The 18,761-nt window shown below is 45.8% G+C and overlaps 2 protein-coding genes across 11 annotated transcripts in view; both read right to left on the bottom strand.

Annotated features, from left to right (window-relative positions):
- The window catches only part of RPS9 (ribosomal protein S9), a 129,833-nt gene extending 124,249 nt beyond the window's left edge, over positions 1–5,584 (bottom strand). For 2 of the 5 annotated variants that reach the window (XR_007474319.1, XM_033416399.2), the window contains exons 1-3: positions 5,462–5,584; positions 5,183–5,298; positions 4,844–4,966 (exon numbers count right to left, since the gene is read on the bottom strand). Coding sequence is in view for 3 of the 5 variants with exons in the window: in XM_033416399.2 (XP_033272290.1) it covers positions 4,844–4,966; positions 5,183–5,279 (220 nt within the window). In the remaining 2 variants the exon portion in view is untranslated. Of the gene's footprint in view, positions 1–4,843; positions 4,967–5,182; positions 5,305–5,461 lie in introns of those variants that run through there. The other 3 variants (XM_004285671.4, XM_033416398.2, XR_007474320.1) reach the window with 3 other exon arrangements.
- Positions 5,585–12,424: 6,840 nt separating this feature from the next.
- Positions 12,425–18,731, bottom strand: TSEN34 (tRNA splicing endonuclease subunit 34). 6 transcript variants are annotated; one of them, XM_033416361.2, is made up of 5 exons: positions 18,682–18,731; positions 17,083–17,329; positions 16,607–16,856; positions 16,203–16,460; positions 12,425–12,970 (listed from the first exon to the last, which is right to left on the bottom strand). In XM_033416361.2, exons 1-5 carry the CDS (start codon positions 18,714–18,716, stop codon positions 12,774–12,776), a joined length of 987 nt encoding a protein of 328 aa, XP_033272252.1. In that variant the 5' UTR covers positions 18,717–18,731; the 3' UTR covers positions 12,425–12,773. The 6 variants fall into 6 exon arrangements, with proteins under 6 accessions (XP_033272252.1, XP_049559470.1, XP_049559472.1 ...); XM_049703513.1 differs by having other exon boundaries at positions 12,425–12,915; XM_049703515.1 differs by lacking the exon at positions 18,682–18,731 and adding an exon at positions 18,450–18,595.
- Between the last annotated feature and the right edge of the window lie 30 nt (positions 18,732–18,761).

The following is an 18,761-nucleotide window of genomic DNA, read 5'->3' as shown; positions in this document are numbered from 1 at the left end:
TGAGGTTAAACCACCTTCCGTATCTATAATATTGGAACAGTATCAGAACCAATCTTATAGGCCTGAAAAAGACTGGGCATACATTTAAGCTGAGTACATGTCATCCATTTTATCATTCTGAGATTTTCTACTAAAAAGATGGTGTGGACCTAACAATGCCTGGCATAAAGTAATCCAGCAGAGGTCAGCTTCTACCTTTTACACAACTCTACTTTCAGGAGGCCTCGCTACTTCCTGTCCATGGGCATCCAAAGCTCCACTCAGGACAGCTCGTGGGATGCTGTGGGCAAACCCCTTCCCCCAGGCTCACACTCACTCAGCTCCTCATCACCACACAGGATTATCACTAACACACTGACACTGGGGGCAAAAGCACCATTACCACCCATCCCCTCCCTTGCCCCCAGGCAAAGCTTGAAGGAAAGATGGCTCACTGTGATGACAAAAGTCTTCCTAGCAGACCAGGAACCTACCAGACCAGAATCTAAATGCAGAAACATACTATATGTACTATATACCTTTCCCAACACCCCAGGTCATAATATGCACTGAATAAATGCTGAACACAAAACAAGGATATTCTCCCATTTACAACCGCATAAAAGATGAAAAGCCTACACAATGAAAAATATAAGGCACTGATGAAAAATATTTAAGACACAAATAAATGGAAAGATATAGTTAAAATGTCCACACTACCTAAAAGCAATATACAGATTCAATGCAATCCCTATCAAAATTCCAATGCCATTTTTCACAGGAAAAGAACAAAGAATCCTAAATTTTTATGGTACCACGAGACCCTGAATAGCTAAAGCCAATCTTAAGAACAAAGCTATATACATTACAAAGCTAGAGTAATCAAAACAGTATGATATTGGCATAAAAAACACATCAAGGGAACAGAATAAAGATCCCAGAAATAAACCCACACAAATTAATGGTCAATTTACAACAAAGGAGCCAGGAATATATAACGGGGAAAGAAAAGTCTCGTCAATAAATGGTGTCGGGAAAACTGGACAGTCACATGCAAGAATGAAACTGGACCCCTACCTTAACCTGTACACAAAAATTAACTCAAAATCGGGAATTCCCAGGCAGTCCAGTGGTTAGGACTGGGTGCTTTCACTGGCGTGGCCCAGGTTCCTCAATCCCTGGTCGGGAAACTAAGATCCCACAAGCTGTGTGGTGGTGGTGCGGGTGTGTGGGGGGGAGAAACTCAAAATGGATTAAAGACTTGAATGTAAGACCTGAAGCCAGGAAACTCCTAGAAGAAAACATAGGCAGTAAGGTCCCTGACATATCTTGGAGATGATTTTTTTGGATTTGACCCTAAAGCAAAGGCTACAAAAGCAAAAATCAGGGCTTCCCTGGTGGCACAGTGGTTGAGAGTCCGCCTGCCGATGCAGGGGACGCGGGTTCGTGCCCCGGTCCGGGAGGATCCCACATGCCACGGAGCGGCTGGGCCCGTGAGCCATGGCCGCCGGGCCTGCGAGTCCAGAGCCTGTGCTCCGCAACGGGAGAGACCACAACAGTGAGAGGCCCGCGTACCAAAAACAAACAAACAAAAAAAAATCAACAAGTGGGACCACACCAAAAAAGCTTCTGCACAGCAAAAGAAATTAACGAAATGAAAAGGCAACATACAGAATGGGAGAAAATATTTGCAAATCATGTATCTAATAAGGGGTTAATACCCAAAATATGTAATGAACTCATACAACTTAAGAGCAGAAATGATGGACTTCCCTGGTGGCGCAGTGGTTAAGAATCCGCCTGCCAATGCAGGGGACACAGGTTCGAGCCCTGGTCCAGGAAGATCCCACACGCCACAACTAATCTGAGCAACTAAGCCCGTGCGCCACAACTACTGAGCCTGCACTCTAGAGCCAGCGAGCCACAACTACTGAAGCCCAAGTGTCTAAAGCCCACGCTCCGCAACGAGAGGCCACCGCGATGAGAAGTTTGCGCCCCGCAATGAAGAGTAGCCTCTGCTCCCTGCAACTAGAGAAAGCCCACGAGCAGCAATGAAGACCCAACGCAGCCAAAACTAAATAAATCTATAAAAAATTATTTTAAAAACCCAAAAAAACAAACACCTCAATTAAAAATGGGAAGATGATCTGAATAGACGTTTTCCCAAAGACATACAGGTGGCCAAAAAGCACAAGAAAAGGTGCTCAACATCATTAATCATCAGGAAAATGCAACTCAAAAACACAATGAGACCTTAAAACTTCTCATCACAAGAAAAAGTTTTATAACTATAAAACTAAGTGTACCTGAAACTAATATAATAATGAATTATAAATTATACCTCAATTTAAAACAGACATGATATTCAAATAGTAATATAAAAACTTACTCAAAGGTAAACAAAAGTGAGTTTGGGATTATCTACCAGTTTGGACACTTCATGCCTTTTTGTCCTTACATTAGAAAATAGAAACCTGACAATAATTCAACCTGTATTACTTCAAAAGTATATTTCATATTTACTATTAAAACACCTACATCCTTAAACAATGGGGAGGGTCATCAATACAGGAAAAACCTTATGTGGTATGAAGACAAAAATAACACCCATAAACTGCATCTTCAACAGGATCATGTCCAACTACTAAAAATTGTTACATGGGCTCCATCTGGCCAAAGCATTAACAATCAATCAGTTTTCCTTTTTTTTAGACTAATTTTATCTATCTGTTTATCTATCTATCCATCTATTTACTTTTATTTGGTTGTGCCAGGTCTTAGTTGAGGCAGGCCGGCTCCTTAGCTGCAGCTCGAGGGCTCCTTAGTTGTGGCATGCAAACTCAGTCGCGGCATGCATGTGGGATCTAGTTCCCTGACCAGGGATCGAACCCAGGGCCCTGCATTGGGAGCGTGGAGTCTTAACCACTGGAAGCCCCCCAGAATCAGTTTTTTAAATGTAAAATCCAAACCAATAAATTTTTTAAAAATGTAAGCCAGTGGGCACCTCAGTGGCAAAGGGGCCCTTGTCACTATGGCATGCGGCAAGCCTGTAAGTGCCTTAGTTTCTAATGTGAAAAATGGATGTAATACCTGTCCTCCTTAAGCTGGTGTAAGGAAGGAGTTCACACCTGTAAGGGACTGAATGAACCAGTAAGTCTTTTTATCAGATGAGACTCTCACACCTTAGTGGGAAAGGCTGCAGAACGCCTGAGAGCTTGCAGGCTCCTCCTCCCCACCCCAGGAATCTAAAGAGCTTCATTCACTAGAAAGTGTGCTACCTGATGCTTCCCTCTTGCAACTTCCACCCCGGAAAACCAAATAATCCCCGGACACTGGCCTCTCACACTGCCCTATGCCATCTCTTGGTCACATGACTGCTTATCACCTAAGTTTCTCTGTGATTCTCTCTATCTTCAGCAAGCTCCCCCTGAGACCAGAACCAGCTTCGGTCTGTCCCCCAGACTCGGGGATAAAGTCCCACCCAATACCAGTGTCCACGGGGGAGATTCCTCAATTATCATGAGACTGTCAAAGCAGTTTATGGGTCTAGGACAGATAAAAGTGATAAATGTGTGGTAGTTAGTTAAACACGCTCCAAGCCTTTCTCAACCTCTAATATGGATGACCACTCATGCTTAACAGCGAGGAGTGTAACAGCACTTCCTTAGCCACAGTTTGGGAGAAAAATCAGACTAGCAACCCTGATTGAGAATAAAAAGTGAGGTGCCCAAGGAAGCCTGGCGGGTTTCCCAGCCCCTCCTGCTTTTCACCAGAAATCAAGATTTCCCAGGGACAGGCCAAATGCAAGTTATCAAGATGACACCTAGGCCGTGGCCAGTTTTAGAGGCAACTAACTAAAAACAAGCTGTAGACACTGAGTAAACTTCATGTTGTGTAAGTTTTATCCCAATAAAAACTGTTACAAAAAAAAAAACAAGAAAAAACAAGATACAGAACCACCTACAGCCAAACTCACATCTGTCAGAATCACAAACTGTATGTATGTATGTGTGTGTGTGTGTACATATGTATCTTCCACACCAGGATACAATGTAGAACACACTAACCAAGTCTACTGATTACATCTTACACTTAGACACTGGTTCAACTTTTGGTGATGTTCTCTAAGCTTCCCCTAGAATCCTCATTCCATCCCCATCGCTGAACTCACCTGAACTCTGGAGCCTGCCCTCCAGTCCCACCTATGGTGGGAGGCCTCTGACCATTTGCTCATTTGAGGAAGTATTATCAGTACCTGCTATGAGGCTGCTTGTGCAGATTAAATAATGTACACCAAGAGCTTAGAAAAAGGCATTCAGTGAGCTTTATATAATACCAGCTATCTTAGTATTTTGCCACTTGACAATCTAAGAGGTCCTACTAAAATTTGATCATGTCAATCATTCCTTCCAAAAGCCCTCCATTAACTCCCCATCTCAAAGTAGAAATTTAGAACTTTAAGAGTCTAAAAGATGATAAATTCTGTCACGTGTACCTTACCACAATTTTTTTAGTCACTGTAATTACTATACGATCTGTACCCTCTCCAAAATCACCTGGAATGTTCTTCCCTGTGAAATCCACAGGGAAGAAATCCTGTGGATTTCTGAAATCCTGTTCAGACCTTGAGCAAATGTCCTCGACCACCACGTTAAAGCAGGCAAGTGTACGCAATAAAGCTCGCTCCCTGCTAGAACCATCCGACATTTCAGAAATTTCAGTCTACTCCCACCCTCAGTAAACAAGACACATAAGCAGTACTGTTTTGCTACACTGTGTACAGCTAGAGCCAGGTGGCCAAGCTTGCTGAGCACTGTTAGTTCTAATCAAAAGGAAACTGAAGCCCAACGTTTCCCATACACACCTTCAAACAGACGCCGCGGGTCTTTCTCATCCAGCGTCAGCAGCTCCCGGGCAGCCTTGCGGATCTTGGCCAGGGTAAATTTGACCCTCCAGACCTCACGTTTGTTCCGGAGCCCATACTCGCCTGCAAAGAATGGGCGAACAAGTTCAGTCCCACGGACTAGTGAAAAGGATTGGTAGTTTCGGGGTACAGAAAATCTAAACAACGAACGATCCCGAATTTGGGGAAGAGGGAGGGGGACACACCGAAGGGATTCCAGTAGAATGAGCACGTGGGCAGCCACACCCACGTGTTAGCTTCCCCGGCCCGGGAAGCAGAAACTCTGCATTAGTCACTCACCGATCAGCTTCAGCTCTTGGTCGAGGCGGGACTTCTCGAAGGGTCTCCGCGGGGTCACATAGGTTTTGCGACAAACCCAGCTCCGGGCCACCGGCATGCTGGCTCTACTTGCCCGTCTGTGCGGAATGGAGAGTGGACAGTGAGGACTCGGAACAGCGCCTGCGCAGTCCCACAACTCAGCTAGAACCTCGCGGCGCCCAGGAAAATATCGCGAGAACCGTCCCTCAAGCTTTTATAACCGATACCATTCCTACTACTCTACAACCACCTTCATCTCACCTGCATCTTCTTTAGCGAACTCATTAAAGCTCGGATGGTCCGCAAGACCCTACAACCCACACCCGGAATAAAGAACACAGCGCTACACCTCACCTTCGCGCCCGCTTCGGTAACCGAGAAAGAGGCGCACGCTTCCCCCAGTCGCGCTCTTATAGCAGCGCCGCCGTCTTGTGACGTCAGCACGCGCAGCGCCCGCCTGCACCAATCAGAAAAGACGTTGGCGGGCGGAAAAAGCAATAGAGACGAGAGGTTGGGCCAGAGCGGCGTGCTAAGTTGGGAGGACCCCGTCTCTAGCTGACAAGGTGTCGGAGCATCGTCAGGTGAGAAGTGAGGACTCCTCTCCGCCCTCGGGTGGTTACTTAAGTGCCGTCAGCTAGCCTCTGAGTCGCGGTATAAAGTTGGAGTATTCACCGCCACCGCCACTAGACTTCAGCCGGCTCCGTCTCTGTGAAAAGATCCCCAGACGGTTGGAGCTGTGCGAAATCAAAGCTCCTTCCAGAAGATAATGTTATATCCATGAATAATGAAAAAAATCATTTTTCATATCAGAATGTCAACCCGAAGCACAGCCAGAAGCCAGTCTGCCCTTTTGAACCCTAAAACAAATCCTCTACTCGTGAAGCTTTGAGCCTTAGGGGAACAGGGAAAAAATAATAATAAAGTAGATCATTTCAGAGTGGTGCTCTGAAGAAAATAAATTACTGATAATGACTGAGGGAAAATGGTACTCCAGATAGGATGGTCAGGGAAGCCTCTTTAAGAAGGTGACTGACTTTTTTTTAACTTAAGACCCAATGATTAAAAGGCTTTGTGCCTCTTTATCAAAGACAGCAGTTTACATCCTGAGGTTTCCTTTGGGTTTCCAGAACAGGGAAAATGTTCTGACACCTCTTGTTATAAACCTGGAGCAAGTTATACATTGTTTTTTGATCTCCTCAGCCAACATCTTCCTCTCAGGATTATTTCCTCTAGTCCTTTCCTCTCTGGGATAATCCCATTCACACCAATGACTTTCTTTATCGCTGTTAGATAATATTTAATGAACACTCTAAATGTGCTAGGCTTTGGGCTAAACACCTTATGGGTTTTTTGGTTTTTTGTTTTTGTTTGTTTTTGTTTTGTTTTGTTTTTAATTCGTGTGACCCATGATTTCCATTACTAAAAATAGTAACAGGTAACATTCTGGAATATTTACTATGTATCAGGCCCTGTTCTCAGAACTTTACATATGTTAACTTACTTAATACATATTTAAGGAGGACTCTCAGAGAAGTTGCCCTCCCTGATAGTAATACTTTTATAGATGCTTGCTTAAGGAGCACTAATACTATTATCCTATTTTATAGAGGCAGATACTGAGGCACCAAAAAGTGGTTACAGAACTTGCCCAAGACTGCACAAAGTGGAAATAAATTAAGACTGACCGGATGAGAACAAGCAAAGGCTATCTATTCAGCGTAAGGGAGTCAGTCACCATCACTCATGTTTTGGCAGAGACTCAAAGGCAGGCAGAGGTGTGGGAAAGCTATATAGCAGAAAAAAAGGAAAGGCTTCAGGTGTCCCAGATTGGAGGCTGTCGTCATGGAGAAGCTAGACATGGGCAGACTAGAAGTTAGGTACCCTATGCGATTGGTTGGGGTACATATTTGGCTTTCTTTTCTTGGTCCTAAATTGGAAGTGGGGCCAAAATTAGTAGAGTTGTGAATTACTAATCAAGTCCTGGCCCTTTTGGACCTATTGTTGTAGGGGTTATTATTTGGCCCCTTGGATTGTTACTTCCTACAAGCCTGCCTTATAGCAGCCTGGCTTCCTGAGCTGTTTTTGTTTATTGAAGTATAGTTGATTTACAATATTGTGTTAGTTTCACTTGTACAGCAAAGTGATTGAGTTATAAATATATATTTTTTTCAGATTCTTTTCCATTATAGGTTATTACAAGATATTGAATATATTTCCCTGTGCTATACAGCAAATCCTTATTTTTTAATCCATTTTACGTATAGTAGTGTGTATATGTTAATCCCAAACTCCTAATTTATCATTCCTCCCCCACATTGTCCCCTTTGGTGACCATAAGTTTGTCTTCTATGTCTGTGAATCTGTTTCTGTTTTGCAAATAAGTTCATTTCGTATCATTTTTTTAGATTCCACATATAAGGATATCATAGAATACTTGTCTTTCTCTGTCTGACTTACTTCACTTAGTATGAAAATCTCTATGTCTATGTTGCTGTAAATGGCAATATTTCATTCTTTTTTATGGCTGAGTAACATTCCATTGTATATATACACCACATCTTCTTTATCCATTCATCTGTTGATGGACATTTAGGTTGCTTCCATGTCCTGGCTATTGTAAATAGTGCTGCAATGGACATTGGGGTGCGTGTATCTTTTCGAAGTATGGTTTTCCCTGGATATGTGCCCAGGAGTGGGATTGCTGGATCATATGATAATTCTATTTTTAGTTTTTGAAGGAACCTCCATACCGTTCTCCATAGTGGCTGCACCAATTTACATTCCCACCAAGAGTGTAGGAGGGTTCCCTTTTCTTCACACCCTCTCCAGCATGTATTATTTGTAGACTTTTTGATGATGGCCATTCTGACCAGTGCTGAGCTGTTTATTACAGATAAGGGGTCTGGTTTTCTGGGCAGGCTGCTGCAGGCTGTGGATCAGAGTTCTGTTTTCATATATGATCTGGCCATTGTCTATTTGTATATTCAGTCTCTCAGCAACTAGAAGTCAGGCCATCATTGCAGCTGGGACAGTCTGGCTCCATAGCCCATGCTCTTCACCGCTGTTTTATGCAGCTGCTGTCCAGCAGACTCAGCAGTCAGTATTCCCTCCTCAGAGCAACAGTCCCACTCAATCCTTTCCTTTATGACATCACCCTGCTCTATCCAGATGCTTAGGTTCAAATTCAGCAATCCTCAATTACTAGCTCTAATACCTCAGACAAGTTTCTCAGTCATTCTGTGCCTCAGCTTCCCCATCTATAAAATGGGGGTGGCGACCACACCCACCTCATAGGGTTATCATAAGGATGAAATGATGCAATCTATGCAAATTGCTTAGGATAGTGCTTGGCACCAAGAAAGCACTCAGCGTTAGCTACCGTTATCATTATTATTCTCTCATTGTATTTCTGTATCTGTCAAACTACCTTGCTCTTTTTTGTTTTCTTGTTTACAAGTTAGCTCCCGGACAAAAAAGTTATAGGAGGGCAGGGACTTCCCTGGTGGTGCAGTGGTTAAGACTCCACACTTCCAATTCAGGGGGCCTGGGTTCGATCCCTGGTCAGGGAACTAGATCCCACGTGCATGACGCAACTAAGAGTTCGCATGCCACAACTAAGGAGCCAGCAAGCTGCAACTAAGGAGCCCGCCCAACGTAACCAAATAAATATTTTTTAAAATTTTTAAAAATAAATTTTTTTAAAAAGTCTATAGGAGGGCAGAGACCTCATCTTTCCTGTTTTTCAGTGTCTTAGCACAGGCTTAACATATAAGCTGACAGTCAAAACATTGTTAAATGTATGAATAACTTAACTATACATGCATCATTGGTGTTTCAGAGTTTCCAACAACCCCCTCCTCAGGTTCGATTCATTTGCTAGAGCAGCTTACAGAACTGAGAAACACCTTACTTACTAAAATTAGAGGTTTATTATAAAAGGATATAACCCATGAACATCCAGATGGAAGAGATGCACAGGGCAATGTATAGGGAAAGGGTGATGACCTTCCCCACTCATCATTGCTTTAATTTGCATTCCTTGATGACAGATGATGTGGAACATCTTTTCACGTGCGTATTGGCATCTTTTTATATTCTTTGGTGAGGTATCTGTTAAGGTCTCTGGTCCATTTTTTTAATCAGGTTGTTTTCTTATTGTTGGCTTTGAAGAGTTGTTTGTATATTTTGGATAACAATCCTGTATCAGATGTGTCTTTTGCAATATTTTCTCACAGAAGTTTTTTAATTTTAACGAAGTCCAGCATATCTATTTTTTCTTTCACAGATCATGCCTTTTAGTGCCGTATCTAAAATGTCATTGATGGTACTTCCCTGGTGGCACAGTGGTAAAGAATCTGCCTGCCAATGCAGGGGACACCAGTTCCAGCCCTAGTCTGGGAAGATCCCACATGCTGAGGAGCAACTAAGCCCTTGTGCCGCAACTACAGAGACTGCGCTCTAGAGCCTGTAAGCCACAACTACTGAGCCTGCGTGCCACAACTACTGAAGCCCCCCCCCCCCGCCTAGAGCCCGTGCTCTGCAACGAGAAGCCACTGCAATGAGAAGCCCACTCGCCGCAACTAGAGAAAGCCCACACGCAGCAACGAAGACCCAACGCAACCAAAAATAAAAATAAATAAATGTATTAAAAAAGTAATAAATAAATAAAGTAAAATGTCATCGCCATACCCAAGGTCATCTAGGTTTTCTCCTATGTTATCTACCTGGAGTTCTATAGTTTTGCATTTTTACATTTAGGTCGATGATCCATTTTGAGTTAATTTTTGTAAAGGGTGTAAAGTCTGTATCTGGATTTTTTCTTTTTTGCATATGGAGGCCCTCAGAATAGTGTTTTTTGTTTTTTTTTTTTTTGCGGTACGCGGGCCTCTCACTGTTGTGGCCTCTCCCGTTGCGGAGCACAGGCTCCGGACACACAGGCTCAGCGGCCATGGCTCACAGGCCCAGCCGCTCCATGGCACGTGGGATCTTCCCGGACCGGGGCACGGACCCGTGTCCCCTGCATCGGCAGGCAGACTCTCAACCACTGCGCCACCAGGGGAGCCCAGAATGGTTTTTAATGAGGAACTTTTGAGAGGGAAGACTCAGGACGCAGGTACTGAGTCATCAAAGTACCTTGTTGTAGAGAGAAGAGAGGTATTGGAGAAATTACAAAACAGGCAAAAGTATAGAGTGTTAGCCAGGCAGGAGTTAGTATCCTAGTTTAAATTAAAATCTAAGCTTAGGGAATTCCCTGGAGGTCCAGTGGTTAAGACTCCGTGCTTCCACTGCAGGGAGTGCGGGTTCTATCCCTGTTTGGGGAACTAGGATCCCACATGCCACACGGTGCGGCCAAAAATAAATAAATAAATAATCTAAGCTTGCAGGACATCAAGAGTCTATCAAGTTTATTCACCAAATAGGGCAAGAAAGAAAGAAGGAATTGGGGGAGGGGTAGAAATTGAGAACCAGAGGTGGAGACTTTCAGCCCCAGAATTTTCACCATGTGACTGTATTACAGTAACGAAATCTATGTGACCAAACAAAGCTACACATTTAAAAAATCAAGATATAGGAACTTCCCTGGTGGCGCAGTGGTTAAGAATCTGCCTGCCAATGCAGGGGACACGGGTTCGGACCCTGGTCCGGGAAGATCCCACATGCCGCGGAGCAACTAAACCCGTGCGTCACAACTACTGAAGCCCACGCTCCTAGAGCCCATGCTCCACAACAAGAGAAGTCACCCCAATGAGAAGCCCGCGCACCGCAACGAAGAGTAGCCCCCGCTCGCCGCAACTAGAGAAAGCCCATGCACAGCAACAAAGACCCAATGCAGCCAAAAATAAATAAATTTATTTAAAAAAAAAAAAGACTTTGCCTTCTAATGCAGGGGGCACGGGTTTGATCCCCGGTTGGGAAGCTAAGATCCCACATGACTCACGGCCAAAAAACCAACACATAAAACAGAAGCAGTATTATAGCAAATTTAATAAAGACTTTAAAAATGGCTCCCCTGGTCCAGGAACTAAGATCCCACATGCTGTGGGGCTAACCAAACCCGCGTGCTGCAACTAGTGAGTCCATGGGCCACCACTAGAGGGCCAGAGCGCCGCAACTACAGAGCCCCTGCGCTCCGGAGCCCACATGCCACAACGAAAGGATCCCGCATGCCGCAACTAAGACCCAACGCAACCAAAAATAAATAAATATTAAAGATAATAATAATGTTTAAAAAACTGTTTTAAATAAATAAAAATGGTCCACGTCTAGAAAGTCTAAAAAAAAATCAATGTATAAATATTGGAAGCTGGTACTGGTAACGTTCTAGTGATTTCTTAAGCAGAAAGGCGCTATATAGATCGTTTTACAAATGCATATTTCATACGTATGTGTTTTAGCTTTTGTAAAAAATTGTGGAATAGAACATACACTTAAAGGAGGATCTAGAATACAAATGTATGGTATAAAAAGTAATTCTCAGGGCTTCCCTGGTGGCGCAGTGGTTGAGAGTCTGCCTGCCGATGCAGGGGACGCGGGTTCGTGCCCCGGTCCGGGAAGATCCCACATTGCCGCGGAGCGGCTGGGCCCGTGAGCTATGGCCGCTGAGCCTACACGTCCGGAGCCTGTGCTCTGCAACGGGAGAGGCCACAACAGAGAGAGGCCCACGTACCGCAAAAAAAAAAGTAATTCTCCAAACACCTGAATAACACCACCCAAGGCAAGAAAAAGACCACCCCTGACATTCCCCTCCGTACTCCAAATGGCTATCCTAAAACTGCAACACTCGCTTCCTTCTTTTCTTCATGTGTTATTTTTATTTATGCCTTTGCATGCATCTGAAATGTCTTGTAAAAATGTTTTCAAAAGGAAGCTTAGTGCAGTGGAAGAGCTCAAAATTCGGTGTCAGAAAGACCAAGTTTGGGAATCCCCCGGCGGTCCAGTAGTTAGGACTCCACGCTTTCACTGCTGAGGGCCCAGGGTTCAATCCCTGGTCGGGGAACTAGGATCCCACAAGACGCGCAGTGCAGCCAAATAAATAAATTAATCAATCAATTAAAAAAGAAAAAAGAAAGACCAGGTTTTAAATCCCAGCCCTGCTCCCTACTAGATGTGTGACCTCAGACAAGTCATTTCCCCGCCTCCAGGCCTTTTCCTCATCTGTACAAGCAGACACAAATGGCCACATTTCCCAGGACTGTCATAAGGATTCAAATCACAAACTCCACATTTATTCAACAAGTTTATTGAGACCTTTTGGGACCTAAGCCCTGTAGGAAACAGAGATGAATCAGCTTTCACACTCAAGAAACTCACAGTTGGAAATAGGTAACTATAAAAACAACACAGCCACTAAGTGCTTTGAATCAGGGAGGGACATGAGAAGGATGTAGTGTTTATAAATCTGGAATCAAAAACTAACTGCCGAGAGAGGCAGGAGGGTGGTCGAGCCTCCCACTCGGAGATGAGCTTGGGACCATCTAGAAAGGCTCTTGCCAAGGACACAGGCACGTGCCCACAGGTCTCTGGAGTTCACTGCAGGCTGGCCCACTGCAGGGATGTGTAGACCACCTTACCATCAGGCTGCGGAGAGCAAAGCAGCAGTGTCTTTCTGACACTGGTGCCGAGGCGGCCAGCAGAAACCAGGTCCTGGAGTGGGATGGGGTCCCCGGGAGCCCAGCACTGAGCGATGTAGTGAGCATGGAAACGGAGCGGGTCGCCTGGGTGAAGGAGAGAGGCAGGTAGCACTTTCCAGTGGCAGGGAGCTGGAAGACACTGGGACGTCCACACAGAGGACATGGGGATGGTTCCAGCTATCACTACCAGTATTTTAAAAGACACCCCTGGACCTTGGAGGTGGGGCAAGTTGACACACATGTATAGCATAAGCTTATTTAAAAAAACAAAAATGAAAACAAATAATTGAATACATCGTTGTCAGTCAAAGCCATGAGGAACTCAAAAGGGTATCATGTAAATATCCAATGAGAAGTGACTCTAACAGACTAAAAGAAGTAAGAAAACAATTTACAATAGGATGGCGTAATAAAATAGATAGAAGAAAGGAGTCAACAAAATTCTTCTGAAAAGGGCCAGAGAGTAAATATTTTCAGTTTCTGTGGGCCATGCTGCCAACATTCAAATCTGCCACTCTAGCACCATAGCAGCCACAGAGCATATGTAAACAAATGGACAAGGCTGTGTTCCAATAAAACTTTGTTTAAAAAAAACCAGTCAGTGGGCCGGATTTGACCTGGGGCTATAGTTTGCCCCCCGATTAGATGAATGCTTTCAAGTAAAGTAGGACCCTGAGTAGGGCACTTTCCAGAAAACTAAGTAACAGGTAACGTAAATCTAAAAGAGCAAAGCTTCCAGCAATTCTACTCCTGGGTATTTATCTGAAAAAAATGAAAACACTAATTTGAAAAGATACACACACCTCTATGTTTAATGCAGCATTATTTACGATAGCCAAGATATGGAAGCAACCTAAATGCCCATCAATAGATGAATGAATAAAGAAGATGTGGTATTTATACACACACACACACACACACACACACGCACACACACGCACACATATACACATACAACGGAATACTACTCAGCCATAAAAAAGAATGAAATCTTGGGATTTTTGACAACTTGGATGGACCTCTATCAGCATAATAGAGGGTATTATGCTAAGTGAAATAAACTAGAAAAAGACAAATACTGTATGATTTTATTTATATGTGGAATCTAAAAAACAAAACAAATGAATAGACATAACTAAACAAAAACAGAGTCATAGATACAGAGAAGAAACAGGTGGTTGTCAGAGGGGAGGAGGGCTGGGGGAGGAAATAGGAAGATTAAGGAGTTCAAACTTTCAGTTACAGAATAAATGACTCACAGGTAAGAAATGTACAGTGTGGGAAATATAGTTAATAATTATGTAATGTCTTTGTATGGTGACAAATGGTAACTAGACTTATGGTGCTCGTTTTGAAATGTATAGAAATATAAAATCACGATATTGCATACCAGGAACTTACACAGTACCATAGGTCAATTATACTTCAAAAATAAACAAAGACATAGAAAAAGATCAGATTTGTGGTTACCAGCAGCAGAGGATGGAGGGAGGGGGAATTGGATGAAGGTAGTCAAAAGGTACAAACTTGCAGTTATAAGATAAATAAGTACTAGGGACGTAATGTACAACAGGATAAATATAATTAACACTGCTGTTCATTATATATAAACATTGTTAAGAGAGCAAATAAATCCTAAGGCTTCTCATCAGAAGGAAAAACTTTTTTTTTTCTATTTCTTTAATTTTGTGTCTGTATGAAATGATGGATGTTCACTAAACTTACTGTAGTCAACATTTCATGATGTGTATAAGTCAAATCATTATGTTGTACCCCTTAAACTTATAGAGTGCTGTATGTCAATTATGTCTCAATAAAACGGAGGGAAATAAATAAATAAATAAAAGAGCAAGGCTATAAGACCTTCCATCTGAGGGGATGTCACAGCAACTATAAATCAAGGCCCTCCCTGGCAGCTGGGTTTCCAGCAAGAACCTCTCAAGGAGCCAGGCACCTCTCTGGTTGTTATGATACCTCAGTCAACTGAGAAAGGAGCATCAAAATGCTTGAGAAGTTACCCCAAAATTGTTTTCCAAGAAACTTAGCATCTTTTAACCTCCGGAAGATTTAGAGCTAGACGTAGAAATATGTATTTAAGAGATTCAGACCTTGAATACTAATCTTCAGGAGACAAAGATTTTATGTATATTTGATACATTGAGTATTTATTGTTTTAGAAATATTGACCTATTACAAGTAACAGGTCAGCCTTGTGGTTTAGTTTCAAATGTGTGATTGAATGATTGATTTAAACTTATTTTAATCTGAAGTTTTAGTAAGTCTATTAACAGTGTAAGAATATAAACTTAAAAATCACCCCAGTTATAACTTATTAGACTTAAGTTATTGGCAAGATTCATAACCAGAAAGCTGCAGAACTTAAAAAATATATATATTAAATTTTAAAATGCAGTTTATAATGTTTGAAACTACTTAATTCCTTTTGTAAATGGGATCAAACATGAATTAATGGTCCCCTTAAAATCTGGTAGATTGAAAAAATTAAGTTTTATAAATTGAACTGAAAGCTTAGAAAAAACCTAGAAATTAGCATTTGTGTGTTTAGTCAGTTGAATATTCATTTGCAAAACCAAAATAATCTTTTTTTTTTTTTTTAGCATACAAAAATCATCCCCAAAAAACAGTAGCAAAGTAATTAAACCATGGTTACTTATAGAGAATGGGGCAGGGAAACTGTTCTCAGCTCCTAAATCAGTCAGTTAAATTTTAGTCTGAGAAGAGAATAAGCCTGTCAACTCATCTGCAGGGAACTTAGTGGACAGTCTCCAATGAATGGCTAAGATCTGACTACTTATCAGGCAGTTCTATTTGTTCTTAAGGAGAACAAACAGAGTGATTTTCTGCACTTCTTTTTTAACCTTTAAGTTACACAATAAATTCAAAAATTAACTGATTCATCAAAAGTCCCCCTTACCTATTCCTGATGCAGATTCCCTCCCAGAACTATTAACTATTTGTCTTTGGGCTGGAGCAATTCCTTTCAAGCTTTTTCCCCACTTGCTTGATAGGATTCTCTGGCTACTTAGTACTCCACTTTAAGTTCTTTTCATATTCTTTCACTAGAGCCACAATTTTTAAGACTACTTAAATAATTTGTCTGTAACTGCATAACAGTATAAAATATGATTTACTTTTTACTATACATGTTTTTTATGAGCTGTTCTTCTTTTTTGCCCCCTTTTTTCATTTACTAAACTGCCCTTCAAATGAGCACGGGTTCCCAAGTGTTTCCTGTCCTTCCATGGTTTCAGAGGCTGAGAAAATGAAACCAAAGAAAGAAAAGAAAAATGCAGAATGTAGTGGGATTGTGAAGAAATGAGTGGCAATCAGAGGTCCCAACACAAACTCACCGGGATAGACCAGGAAGTCGCCCCCGAACTTGCCAGCCGCACTGAGGAAGAAGCCTCGCTCCCACAGGTCTCTGTAGATGCTGTAGCGAAGCTCGTGGGCAGGACGGCCAGCGTGGGGCCAGTCTTTGGACTGGACACGCCAGTCCAGGGGCCTAGCCTTGATGGGCCGAGGCCTAGCAGTGGCCAGCTGGATGAGCAGAGCAGACCTGGGCAAAGGAGCCACCCCATTTGAAGGCCCTGGCTGGGGAGAGGAGGAGCCTGGGGGGGAGGGGGATCCAAGAGAGTTTGGTGAATCCAAGGGGCAAGGTTTTCCCAGCCCCAGGGAGAACCAGCCCTAGATTCCCTGCCAAAATTCCCAAAGATCTCTTCCCTCCTTCCCCTGGTCCCTGGACTCCAACTCCCACCTTCACCCGCTTCCTCATGCTCTCCAGCAGCCTGGCCAGCACTGGCCTCATTCTCTTCTGCAGCTTGGTTCCCACCGGCCTCCTGGCTCCCGCTGGTCCCTGATTTCTGTTCCAGCTTCTGCTTCTTCGCAGCCTGGCCCTCTGCAATCTTCTCTAGGAGCTCCTGACGACGGGTCTCACGGGCCTCAGCTGCCAGAGCACTTTGCTCCTGGAAGCCTTGTTCTTGCTGGCGCTTGAAGGATGCCAATGCCTGAGAAGTAAACTTAGCTGTAATCTCAGGATTCAGGCATGCCCTGCCTTAGGAAGCTAGGAATCCTGACTCCCTGGCGCCTCCCAACCTCGGGGCGCGAACCCGGGGATCCCAGTATCCTACTCTCACAGTATTCCAGAATCCAGGACTCCTAGATCCCTCCCACTTCAGGGACCTGTTGTCCCCAGCCTCTTCTCCCGCAGGCGCCCCCAACCTGCCCCCTTACCAGGCTGTGCTGGCGGGGATCCGGGCGCGGGGCGCTGACTAGGGTCACCGCGCCGATCTCTGCCAGCAGCCGCGCCTCTTCGGGCATCAGCAGCAGCGGGAGGCCCAGGCGCGAGTTCTGGCGGGGTCCGCGGGGCAGGGCGCCGACCGTGCGGCCCCCTACTCCCAGGCGCTCCCGCAGCGCCTGCACCGCCTCGGCCCCCCACACCAGGGAGCGGCCGTTCGCCACCTCCACCACCAGCATCCTCCTGCGGGAGGCCAGGGGCACAGCAGTCACCCACAGAGCTGTACTTCTCTCGCCGCCCGATTCGCGCCGCGGGGAGGCCTCCCACCGCCTGGCGGGGGAGGGGGGTGACGGTCTCGGCGAAGCCCCGCCCCTGAGTCTCGGGGGTCGGAGCCTCGCTCAGTGCCGCGTTCGCCACCTGCTGAGCGGGAGGGCCAGGCTCCGCCGCCTGGGCGCGGGACTCCGCCCTCGGGCGATCCCGCCAGGCCCCGGGGCTGACAGAGACGAGGCCCCGCCCCGAACCGAGCCGCGGGGCCCCGCTGGGGCGTCTCGGACCCCGCGGTCAACATTCTGGTCTGGGCCAACACTGCCATGCCGGCCCACGCGCCTCGGAGCAAAGCCTGCCCCAGCACGGGCCACGCCCCCTTCGAAAGATCCATTTCGGCGTCGCCCTTCGGGTGTCCCCGTCAGGTGTCGGGACCTCCAGAGGCCAAAGCCCCGCTGAGGCCACGCCCTCTTCGGGTTGCTCGGGACTTGGCTCCCCCCCTTTCCGAACCCCCGGGGTTCGGCCTCAGGTCCCCTTGCTGAGTCGGGCTCCTAGAATACGAAGCCCCGCCCCCGCCCGAGCGTGACCGGTCCGTAAGTTCGGGAGTCCTCGGCTCAGCCGAACCGCAGCACCGCCCCCTCCCGAACATAAGGGGTTCAGCGTTCGGGCGTCCTCGGCTCCAGTCAATCACATAGCCTGAGGCCCCGCCCTCTCCGGCCGCCTGAGCTCCCCCAGTTGGAGCTCCTGCCCCACGTTCGAACCCCACAGCCGGAAGCCCGGTCCCCTGAACACCCGCCGTCTGTTCTCCGTTCGGGCGGGCTCACCCCACTCGTGAGCGCTCCCTTCAGAATGTGGCACAGTCCTCTGATAGAACCAGCTAGTCACCTCGTAAACACCAGCTCGCAGTCCCGGCGGAGCCACCCCCTTACGTAGCGCGCCACGCGCTGCTTCCTCCACCCCCCCCCATGCCTACCCCCTGCGTCGATTTCGTCATGCCGCCACCTCAGCGGAGCGGGAAGTCTGGGACCCGCCCCGCAGGGCCGTATCCCTGCCTTCCCCCTAAAGTGAAACCCCCTTGAGCCCGCCCCTCGAAGCGCACCTCCCTCCTCGGTTCCGGGACTTGGAAATGGGAGGCTCCTTACGCTGGACCCGACCCCTTGGCACCACGGCCCGGGGCCCCGCCCCCTTCAGGCCGGGACGCTGTTTGCCACGCCCCCTTGGAATACTCCTGAGCCCCGCCTCTTTCGTGTTGCCTAAACCCGTGGCTCCGCCTCCCTCCTAAACATGAGACTCCGCCTTTCAGCCACCCAGGGTGACTTGTACCCGACTACCTCCGAAGGGAACAGACGCTGTGGCCCCTCCACATCCGGCCGAAGCTCTTGGCTCCGCCTACATCCGAACAGAGACCTTC

Source organism: Orcinus orca, chromosome 20, assembly GCF_937001465.1.
Source record: "Orcinus orca chromosome 20, mOrcOrc1.1, whole genome shotgun sequence".
In the NCBI taxonomy this organism is placed as follows: domain Eukaryota; kingdom Metazoa; phylum Chordata; class Mammalia; order Artiodactyla; family Delphinidae; genus Orcinus; species Orcinus orca.
This window is presented reverse-complemented; position numbering and strand designations above follow the sequence as displayed.